At 51.9% G+C, this 11,450-nt stretch overlaps 2 protein-coding genes across 2 annotated transcripts; one reads left to right on the top strand and one right to left on the bottom strand.

Annotated features, from left to right (window-relative positions):
- Positions 1 to 3,941: 3,941 nt before the first annotated feature.
- Positions 3,942 to 5,639, top strand: EAH_00045370 (DNA methyltransferase 2, putative; the record flags this gene model as incomplete). The annotated part of the gene is made up of 1 exon (XM_013391600.1): positions 3,942 to 5,639. The coding sequence occupies one exon, from the start codon at positions 3,942 to 3,944 to the stop codon at positions 5,637 to 5,639; it is 1,698 nt and encodes a 565-aa protein (XP_013247054.1).
- Positions 5,640 to 6,545: 906 nt separating this feature from the next.
- EAH_00045380 (Rhoptry kinase family protein ROP35, putative) lies at positions 6,546 to 8,530 on the bottom strand (the record flags this gene model as incomplete). Its single annotated transcript, XM_013391601.1, has 3 exons — positions 6,546 to 7,453; positions 7,778 to 7,881; positions 8,160 to 8,530. The coding sequence occupies 3 exons, from the start codon at positions 8,528 to 8,530 to the stop codon at positions 6,546 to 6,548; spliced, it is 1,383 nt and encodes a 460-aa protein (XP_013247055.1).
- Positions 8,531 to 11,450: the final 2,920 nt, after the last annotated feature.

The raw sequence follows: 11,450 nt of genomic DNA on the forward strand, positions 1-11,450 counted from the left end.
TATATTTGCTGGAAAATTAGTAGAGGTCGATGCACGCCAAGCTGTCCTCGTATAATTATACCGGTGGGATTGTAAGGCTTTATTGTAGATTGCTGATCCAGGATGGACGCAGAATATACTTTCGTGTTTTGGGTGACAACTTACTTAAGGGACTGGAATTGATACTCAACTAGTGCTGGAGCTTATTTGTGGGGCTGGCTGCAAGCTTATCATTCATTGTGGCTCATCGAAGAGCCACAAGCGAGGGCACAGACAATCAACCAGTCTTGACTCATCCTGCGTAGATCATGCAGACATCGGTTTTTTGGCAATCGGACTTCCCTGTGTAGTGGCCGGCTTTGAGGGCCCCGCGGAAGAAGCTTGCTTGCCGGGTCCGCCACAGCATTGAAAGGTAATGCTTTTCAAGGTACAACAGAGAGCTAGCCTAAGGCATACTACGCAGGAGGGATGCATCGCAGTATCGCACTTTCCGACGAAAAGGCAGTGAATGTAACTTAAAGCACCCTAGCAGACACCCCCAGTGAGCGTATAGTCCAACGCATGGGAATTTGAAGCATCGCTGTCAACTTCTCTTCGTGGGGCTGCAACTGGCTGAGCGGCAGAGAGCGCTGAACACCTGAAACTTGCCAAAATGAAGGAGTGATTACACGTCAAAGAACGAAAGAAAAGCAACCGCCTTTACTGATATTGTGGGTCTTAAGAGCAGCCCCACCAATGTGCAAGACAGACGAAACACAAGACGAATCATGAGCCAGCCAATCCAGCGGAGCGTAGAGGAGGGCGAACTAGCCTCGAACGTTGTTCCTACAGGCAGAGATACCATACCCAGCGGATTCAGGAAGGCTTCGACTCCCCCGTCATGGCCATCGCGCAAAGCATGATGCAGTAGTGTTCGGGAGTGGCTAGCACTAATTGACGTGGGGTGAAAATTGATTTTGTTCTATGAAGCTTTGGCTCCGTCTAATCGCTTATGCAGTCCCTGCTGCACCACTCCGCAGGCTGAGGTTCGATACAACTATAGGTGCACAGGGGGTGCACAACGCAGCCACACGATGATCCCTGGCACACCGTGAGCAATTCTGGAAAAGGCTCACATGCGGACACCAGATGATACTGTTGAGGTCTAGCGGCTAGAAGGCAATGGCAGGGCGCATATCCCAGCTCTTCCAACAGCTTCAGCATACTCTACAATAAAAGAACGATAATCATTGTTTTATGAGAAGGCAAGTAATGAGACTGGACAGGATCGCCAGGTCTCTCCTGTTGCTGCTGCTGCTGCTGTACAGGCGTTGCCGTGACCAACAAGTAAGTTAACCGCCTTGAAACCTTTCAATAAATGGGGAAACATATCATTCAGTTCAAGTGACACTTAATTAACAGCAGAAGCAGCATGGACCTGCCCAACTGAAGACAAGACAGTTACGATAATGGACCTTCCAGTGGTGATACCCAGCATAGTCGTTTCCACATGCTGGGCTGCAATGCTGTCTCCATTACATAGGAGGAAAGAGAAGTGCCAAAAATACACTCCAAGTCTTTTTGAGTTGACATTCGATCGCAGAAATACTTGGGCAGCCATTATTTCGAAGGTGGGGCGGGCGAGTTTGATACGCAAATGAACAACTATTCTCGTCCTATACTTCGATAGAGTAGGAACATCTTTGATGACCGCTGGCTGTGAGGTTTGCCGATCCGCATACAAGCAGAACAGTGCGTAGCGCTTTGTTGCAAATTAGTCATGAAAAACGTATTTACTACTTCCCCGTGGGTTTGGCACAACGAGATTGCTTGTCAAGCTTCACATTTAATGGAGTGCATAATTTTGACATCGGTCCGCAAATATGTGTGTGCCGATGATAGTGCTGACACTACACATTCATCAACTAGCTCCATATATTGTTATAATCCTAAGTAGTTGTAAATAACTGTTGAGCAACTTATTCAGGATTCGGGTCTGCTCCCTGAGGATGAAAATGCTGCTTGGCTTGTGCGAATTTACATTGAGCCTGAGACATCGGTGTTGGCAGAGGGTGAAGACGCAAACTCTTCGCACGAATGCTGACTAGAGAAAAGCTGACCACAGCAGTAGCCTCCAGTCCCCAGGGATGACTAACTCAAAAGTCTAAGGTAGCTGCAAGTGGTTACACATTCGGGTGAAGAGAACTGACGAGCATGAACTTTCATCACGAAACGTTCTGCATTGTCAAATGCAAAGCCATTGGTGCCACATGGTGAGCTGAAAGTATTATCCCACCAGCTGTTTTCAGGTTCGAGGCCTTCTTGACCTCACATTGACGCGTGTTCCTGCGCAAGGTGAACCTCTTGAGTTCAGCGTTGTTTAGTCATACTAAGTAAGCATATTGCCGCTGTCAGTGTTCCTATTGTACGCTCTTCTGCTTGTTCCTCAGCGCATTTCTCCACACGGAGGTGTTTCCACTAGCTGCAACCTAGTTGCTGAGCCTAAAGTGCCCTGTAAATAAGCAAACAAGTACTTCTATGGAAATGATCAGAACATTCGGCTGCATTTTCAGTTTCATCTCCTTAAGCTCTGCTTTCCTCCTCGCTTTGCCAGTTAGAAGCGAGCTTACCGGCCTAGGACGTTCTAGACATTTGTGACGCGCATACTAGTGTAGAAGGCGGGATATGAGGCGCTCCCCAGAGATATGGGCCTAACACTGAAGCCTAGCAAGCAGCTGTCTGATAGGCACCTCCTGCACTCGTTCTCTGAAGCAATGTGGGTGCCACGCGTTTGCTTGGGTTACCACCCCAATCGGTGTAACATTAGTGGCTGCCGGTAGGACAGTGAGTATGCCGAAGTCAAGAAACGCAAGAACTGGCGACGATGCCAGGTGCGTAATGAGACTTCTGACGGCTTCGTCTTGTTTCACTCTCCATAAAGTTTTTTGTCCGCCTTTGGAAAATCCCTTGAACTAGATGCGGAGCTATGGAATCCAGGGCACCTAAAGGTGCAAACACAACCAAACCACCCTTTGCTCTCTGCGACAGCACTGTAGACAATTGCTGTACTTTTTTTGCATGCAGGCCACAAACTAGTAAGTGCTCATGTCCAAACTTCGGGCACACCATGCTACAATACCCAAGTCCCCGTTTGCTGCATGAACTAACATTGTACACAATTATTAAACGCTTCCTTGAGATACACCCAGGAGTAAATGCATTGACCAACTTACGGCAGACCGCGAAACATCTGCCCCAGGAACAGCATACACCTTCATACTACATTGCAGAGGACCTGTAGCCTAAACTTAGCGCATGCTTACAGGTGCATTGCAATAAATCCTGAGTAGAACGTCATGTTCCAGGTTCATAAGGAACTATTTCGTCCTATGCGCACACAGCAGGAGCCTTTGGGCCCAACTGCGGCCTACTTTCCGCGCCGGTGAACTCTATAAAGTGTAATAACACCGCCAGCAAAAAACTACACCTAATACCCTATAACCGGACTTTTTACTTGCATTGAACTGCGCAAACTCACATAAGCGTCGAACTGGGCACCCAATGGAAAGCAGGTGAGGCACCCTCTACCGCCTCAGATACAGACGGGATTCGGGGGCCCCACAGGGGGTCCTCAGCTGCCCAGCGAAAAGACCTCCGGTCAGAAGAAAGCAAATAAAATATTCCTGTACTGCGCTGGAATGGTAATGAAATAAAATCATGCAATATTTTGAAGGGACGGTTATGGGAGGGCGGCCCCACCGTAATAGTTAGCGCGGAAGGAGTAAGGGAGGCACGACAGCTAGACGTATACCTAATGACATTGCAAGACTCTTCTGTCTCTACCACTTCGTCATCTTGAGCCCAAGCCTACCTCTAAGGCTCAGTGAATGGGGATTGGAATTGCCTGTCAAGGCTGCAGCTGTTGTCCCGAGACCGCATAACTCTATTCTCCTTGTATAGGTTTTCTTCTAACCTGCTTCTGCATGCCAGCCGGCAGCACCTTGGCTTGCCCCACAGGCCCTAATGGGTTCCCTTCAGGACTTGGTGGGAGCCCTGCTTGCTCGGAGGGCCCCAGAGGGAGGGGGGCCCCACTGCGTGTCCTTGAGTTTTTCAGCGGCATAGGAGGCCTGCGTGTGGGTCTTTCTGAGGCACTGGAGAATCTGCGGCGGGAATGGGTTTGCGAGATAGCTACCGAAGTTGTGGGGGCGTATGACATCAGTGCAACAGCCAACGCGGTGTATAAGCACAACTTCAGAACTTCGCCGATTTGCGTATCTATAGAACATCTGTCCCTGCAGCAGGTAGACGGGCAGGCAGACATATGGCTGCTGTCCCCTCCATGCCAGCCGTACACACGGGGAGGCAAGAAACTAGACAGCAGAGACGGCAGGGCCACAGGCTTCTTGCACTTGCTGCAGCTGCTTAGCAAATGCTGCTCTCCTCCTCAGTTCATATTCTTAGAAAATGTCAGGGGCTTTGAGAGCTCAGACACCTGGACACGAATGCAACAGGTGCTTTGCGGCCAACTTTACCGAGTTGAACACTTCCTTCTGTCCCCCACACAAATAGGCATTCCAAATACAAGAGTCAGATACTACTGTCTGGCCTGTAGAGACGCAACCGAGCCCCGGCAGAAAAGCCTGCAATCCCTGCTTTCAGAGCAGCAACAGCAGCGAGGTCCGCAACAGCAGGGTGTGTTTGTAGGCGCGTGGCAGCAGCGAGAACGGCAGCAGGAACAGCAGCCGCAATTTGTCAACCAAGGCCAGTTGGACGTGTCTTCAAGTATCAGTGTGGAGGCTTGTCAGTTGCAGCTAATGCCCCCCGCTGTATCTTCAGGGGCCCTTGGAGCCCCCACATTACATGAAACCTTTCACCTACGTTGCATAGGGGACTTCTTGGAGGCAAACATTTCGCCGGAGGAGCAGCAGGCTCTGCACATCCCTGCCGCTCGTCTCTGCCGTTTTATAGACATGCATACGCAGGACACGGAGACAGGGAAGAGTAAGCGCAAAGAGACAGAGACGAAGGAGGCAACAGCGGGGGAGTGGCCCAGAGGTGCAGATCAGAGAGAGGGAGAGTATAGCGATACAGAAACCGGCGATGGGGGGAACGATGCAGAAGGGGATATCGAGGCGGTTAATGTGTATAAGATAAGCACAAACCCGCCGTCTCAGAGCAGCAACGGTTTCAGGCTTGAAATAGTCAGCCCGAGCCACACTGCATGCGGTACATTCACCAAGGGGTACGGACGCAACCTCCACTCCGGAGGGCCCCTCCTCCTCGTTCCGCCAACAAGCCCTACAGCAATATCCGCTGTAGCAGCAGCAACAACAGCGGGAAGAGCTCAAGCAGCAGCGGCTAGAGCAGCCTCACCTGAATCACCAACTGCTGTAACGGCTGCAGCGACTGCTGCAGCAACAGCAGCTGCAGTGCTTTCTCCGGAGACTTTAGAACGGAGCCGTTTCCGTCGTTTGCGTGCAGGGGAAACTATCCGTTTCTTTTCATCTCGGGAATTGCTTCGGCTGCATGGATTCCCCGAGTCTTTTGCTTTTCCCCCCTCTTTGTCTTTTCGCAAGCGGGCAGCCCTCGTGGGCAACTCCGTAAATGTCAAAGTAGTGGCACTGCTGCTGCAGCACCTGCTGCAGCAACATTTCCAGCATATGCAGCCCAGCACAAACTGAAACCACCGGAAGTTATGCAGGTACACCCTACAGGCCTCCGTTAGCCTTCACTTTCCGTATGGCTCCGCAATTGTGTCTCTAATTTACATAAAATTTGGCGCCCGCTCTACTGCCTAGTAGCAGTGCTTCCTCTGAGGGATCTGGGGTCCCCAATTTAAGGGCTTAGTTCCCCTGCTGATGGAGAGAAACTACATACAAATTGGTCACAGACTATGGTTTTCGGTACGTAGGGTTTCAACCTTAAATGGCATACAAGAGTAACTGCCTAAACTCTGTACTACCCTCTTGCCTGCATTCTACGTCTCCCGGCCTTCGTTCCTGAAGAGAGGAAGAGGCAAGCGCGCCTAGTGACGAGCATGCCTGGGGCGCTGGTGTACAGTCGCGTTGTGTACGCCACCAAGCGGCTGTTCACCAGTGTGTAGTTTGCTACACGCAGTGGCTTATTGAAAATAGTTGGCCTCAAATGGCAGCAATACAAGTCTGTTTTTGAGCGCCGCGTGACCCTCGGCATGCAGCAGGGATCGCAGCAGCCTGAAACCACTGACGAGGAAGCCCTCTGGAGGTGGCAAGAGGTGCCTGTCTTCCGTGGGGCATCGTAGTTCTGTCTGAACCTAACCTAACAACCTGCCAATGAGCCACAAGAAAATCACCCGGGGCCCCGGGAAGAGGCACAAAGACCCAAGCACAGCACCGCGGGGGGCCTATGGGCCCCCGCCAGGGTGCTGTCTACTGCCGTCCGTTCTGTCATGTTGCGGTCCCAGGGGACAGATGCATGGGGTCACCCAATGCCGACTGTCCCTTGAAATACCCCTCTTTCTTTCTCTCCCTATATCATACAGTGTGCAGGATGAGAAAGAAGCAGTGGGGGGGCCTACAGTGTCTGTCTGTCTGGGGTTGTCCAGCACATCAGAGAAACTTGTATGGCGTCTGGTAATTCCCCTCAAATGCCTTCCCATACATTTTCTTCTCAACAAGATCAAAGTCAAGCCCACCAAAGTAAGGATGCTCCATGCAATCCCTAAGGTCGTACCGGCTTTCCGCGTGTGGATCGGTCATATGCCTGATGAGGTCCTCTGCGAGGTCCCTCTCAGGCACCTCTAGATGGCCCACCCACTCTAGCATTTCCTTGAAAGTAACTCCTAGAGCGAAGACGTCGGTTTTGAAGTCAAAGACCTGATATTCCCCGTCAAACGTAAGCTCGGGGGCAATGTAGTGCTCCGTAAATATGATTTCGACCTCCTCTCCGTACATAATCGCAGGCATGCCGCTCTTCCAAAAGCCCTCAAAGTCCGCAAGCAACGCGTGCCCATCTTGGCTCACGAAGTAGTTGCACCCTTTAATGTCTCGGTGCACCCACCCATCCTTGTGCATGCCCCATAGACCGTACACCATCTCAGCGAAGGCCAGACGCAGCTTCACCTTGTCTGGCATACGCCGGGTATACAGAGAAACGTCTGCACGGGCCCTCGGCGTTATAAGGTACAACGTGCTGCCATCTATGTCCCTGAAAGCTCCCAAAGAAGGCAGCGTCAGCGGCAGCCCCTTGGCCAGCTTCTCGTGCGCAAACAGTTCAAACGCTACCTCCTTGGCACTGCAACCCGCGGTTGATTTCCCCTTTATTACAATCCCCTCGTCCCGCTGCGCCTCGGTGAGCCCTAGAAATGACGCCAACCGGGGCCGTGGCTTGGGCACAGACATCAACACCACTGGCTTCTTTTCCAAACGCCTCAGCAATGGTCGAAGTTCAGGAAACTCCATCTCGTCCAACACCGGCAATCCTCGAACGTAGTCGTCCCATGAGTACGGTACCTGACCTGCAGCAAGCATACGTCCATGCGCGCACACACCCCATACCCTTATATTCATCCATGCGTCCATACATGCCGCGGTCTGCCACTTGCAAAATACATCTTTGGGCTGTCGCATGCACTCAAGTGCAGAGCAGTCATCAAATGCAAGTGCAGTGCATAATTTGTCGAAGTACTCATCCAACAACCACAGGCAGTTCACAAACATACACGCGAAGAGAAGCGTAGTTGTACGGCAGTTGTACATTGGCTGGCTGACAAGGTGCACGCATGTACATCTTCGATGCATGCAGCACGGCCCCACACGTTCGACATGTTTCTAATGCCCACCTAAAACTGCCATTTTTGCCTTGCGCAAGGCTTGCCGGGGGCTGTGGTACACCTCGCTCGTCTTGCGCCATAGGCCGACGACGGAGAAAAAAGAACCCAAAGCGCTGCAGGCACATATGCGCGCATACAGTGCAATAAATACCCTTACACGTGCATGCTTGCATAGATAGCCAACAAAAGACGCCACAGCCGCTGCTGCCGCTTGCATCTATCGGAGTTGGCTGGGTTGGCAGTCCGTCCGTTTCTCCGGCCGCGCTCAGCAATGCAAACGCTGAAGCAGCCATTTACATAGACAGTAGAACGTAGATAGACTGTAGAAGAATATACTAGCAGAAAGGTACTCTACTGATAGAGGGTCCTAGGTGCTTAACGCATGCCTTACAGAAGAAGGGCACCGAGTCCAGGGCCAATCAATGGGGGAGGAGGTTTGTGCGATCTCCCATGCCTCGTTATCCCACTCCTGCGGCCTTTAAGCCTGCGCAGGTTGGGCCCTGCAGAAGCACTTTCCGGGCCGCCAACTGGTTCATCTTCGTCCGTAGGCTCCTCCCCCTGGGGCCCCGCCTCTAACACCCCAGCCCCAGGCTGCCCTGGGTCAGCTTCGGGCTCTTGGGGAGCATTACCTCCTGCTTCGGCAATAGAGGCTACAACGCCTGAAGGGAGCGACGGGGAATTCGCTTCTGATGAGCCAACAGCCATAAGGCTGCAGCACAGACTCGTGGAAAGAGCCGCTACGAGGGCCTTACGAAGGCTCATCTCGCTGCGGAGAGATGGACGGGGCAAGCAGCGGCCAGGAGGACGGAGAAAGTGCCTTAAAGAAGAAAGAGGAAAAGGGAGGCCCGTGGCATCGACGCGCAGCGCAAAGAACAGAAACTGCCAAAACGAGAGACGAATTGCCAAAGAAGGGGAGGGGGGAGAGCTGATAAGGGACTAAGCCCCCTCCCCATAACGCGTCCCTCCTTTCTGTCCTTCCCTTTGCATAAATAATAGAACTTCGAGCAGAAGGAAAACAACCACGGGTCCCACCGCCTCTGCAGCGGTATCCACAGCTCAGCCACAGGGGGGGCGAGCGGTCAGTCAGAAGGGGAGGCTCAGTGGAGAACAGAGAGAAAAGAGGCAGCCATAAAGGCTACTGTGGAACAGAAAAACGCAACATAAAGCAAGTCACAAACAGCAGCAAATGGGGGTCTGCCGCATCCTATGCTCTTGGCCCAGCACCCAGAAACGAGTCCCCTTGCCTTCCCCCGCAGCCATGAGGGCTGGCATTGGTTGGTGGACTCCAAAGCAGCGTTCGACCTATTTTTCCACTGCTCTTCCGCGCGCCGAACTATGCATATTGCTCTATAGTAAAAACTGCGTAGTAGAACCTGGCAGCTCGCTAAAATTAATCCTCTGTTCTACCCAGCCACTTCTTCCCCTCCTTTCCGCGAGCTCCCAGGAAGCCCCAAAGGCTTTCCTTCCCCCTCGTGCTCTCTGGAGGTTTTCAGGGACGAATTGGAGTATCTTTTCCCGAAAGGAATAGATTTTTGAACATTTGTTGCAGTAGTTTTGCCAAAAGGCACATGGGCAAGCGGGGAAGAAGAGACTAACCAGCCGATCCATGGCGACGCCACTGCCACGTATCCAAGGGAAGCAGGGTTTGGATGCCATCATTGGTTAATGACTGCGCTTCGCCCTGCAAAGTACGAATCATATGCTCACCAAACATTGAGTAGTGCATAATGCTGTATATTTACAACTTAATTGGCAAAGGCCTACATAGCTCTGGGGATTCCACGGTAGTGTCTGCGTAGACTGGTCAGTCAGGAGTTGGTCTGTGTAGGTACGCTTTGCCATAGTGAACTGTATGCGAGCAAGCGGAAGTATAACAATTGCCTACAATGTTTCAGCAGGCAGTAAATGGGGGTTCTTTAATGATTGCATGCTGGGCTGCCTTGCAGCATGAGCTGCAACGAGCTGGCAGCGACCGATGCGGACCCGCTCCCTCAGCCTCTGCCAGAGGCCTGATGCCGCTTGGCGTAGAACAGCTGGATACTGGAAGGGAGATCACTTACTTTTTAAGAAGTCTAAACTGGCTCGACCCCAGCTCGAGGCGTTCCTCTGATATGGTCGAGGACTCAGTACACTCGGTAGGTAGTACTGTGTGGCTCATTGGAACAGGTGCAACAGCCTCCATCCTCACGGAATGGTGCCCTGGTGCATCGGAGCGACTAGTACCGACTTTGGTTTAAGAACAGTGGACAAAGTCCGTAGAAGTTCTGTACTGCAAAAACCCGGCGATTTCTCCCTGTGCATCGTTGAGATTGATCGGGATCTGCCCTATGGAGGGGAAGGGGCTAACTGTTGGGAGCGTCATCGCTTTGAGATCAGCTCAGTAACTGTATCCCACCCAGCGGAGAATGGCTTAACAGCAAAAACGATTCATGAAGATTGCCTCCACCTTTGTGGACCGTCCACGCATGAGACGCGCATCGATGCCCGGGCAATGGAGCAGGTCGTTGCTTCTCTGACGTTGTACATCTGTCCTGACAGCCTGGCAGATGCATCCATACAGTTGCTATTGGAAGCATCGTTACTATGCAAAACAGTAGTGATAATACCGAAGCAAGTGTGTCGTTGTTCCGGAGCGTATATGGACTACGGAAGCCTTCCGATAAGCTCTCCGACGTAGGTTTATTCCCGACAAGAGAACAGCCGACGGCAGAAACGGTAAAACTTAAACAGGTTATCGATAAAGCGATGCATTCGGAAGTATCGGGCTAGTTGAACAGAAGTCCAACGGCGGGCTTGGAAGCCATCTGCAGGGAGCTCCGAGCCTCTTTTCCTGTGCCCGGGAAAGGGGCAGTCCGTAGCCAGCAGGGCCAACGAGCGGAAACTAAGGAGCGACAGGGTTGGCCTTGTTGAGATGAAGAAACATTTTGCATTCTAAAGGGTATTTTGTATCCTGGGGGGGTTTCGAGCAGCGCATCTGTACTTCTTGCAATAAAGGTCATCAAAATGGTGATTGGAGACGTAAAGTTGCCGCGGATGCACCCTCCCGCGCTCCTATCAGCCAGGCGCCATGTTGTGAAGCTGCGCGTTTCTGCCCAGATTTTGCTTTTTTCCTAAATTGCTCTCTTCTTACTCCCTATACACTAACGCGGGTCCGATTCTTGCTAGGCTCAACATCGCACCAAGGCCCAGATAGCTGGGTCGTGGTGCGATGTTGATAATGCGGTGCCAAACGCAACGAGGAATCCGCCGAATTTACGTTCCAGCTTCGCATTGCACAACGGCTCTGCTCGAAAAGCTCAATCATGCATTACCGAGCCACGGTGGGGTCCACACAGCAGTGGAAAGAGGGGCTAGTACCTTTTGGTGATACAGGATGCGCCCCGCAGCTTAGCAGTATTCCCTCATTTGGTCAGAAAGTTCGCAACAGAAACCACGCAAGACTCTCACACCCGGGATCTTGTGGATTCTTCGCATCCCTAAACGCATCTGAACGAATTTTATCGTGAAGTTCCCATCAGTCAGACGGTGTGGTAACATCTTCGTTGTCGTGGGCGCACCCCGCCCCTATATCCAAACCATCCCCTGTCCGAGTAGGGAGCGTTTCCCAACTATTCATTATCCATCTCTGGAAGCTCCTCAGTTTTCCGAAGAACCTTTCGAATTGTAGAGACCAGAAGTTTGT

This window comes from Eimeria acervulina, genomic scaffold (genome assembly GCF_000499425.1).
Source record: "Eimeria acervulina Houghton genomic scaffold, Eah_scaff646, whole genome shotgun sequence".
Lineage (NCBI taxonomy): Eukaryota > Apicomplexa > Conoidasida > Eucoccidiorida > Eimeriidae > Eimeria > Eimeria acervulina.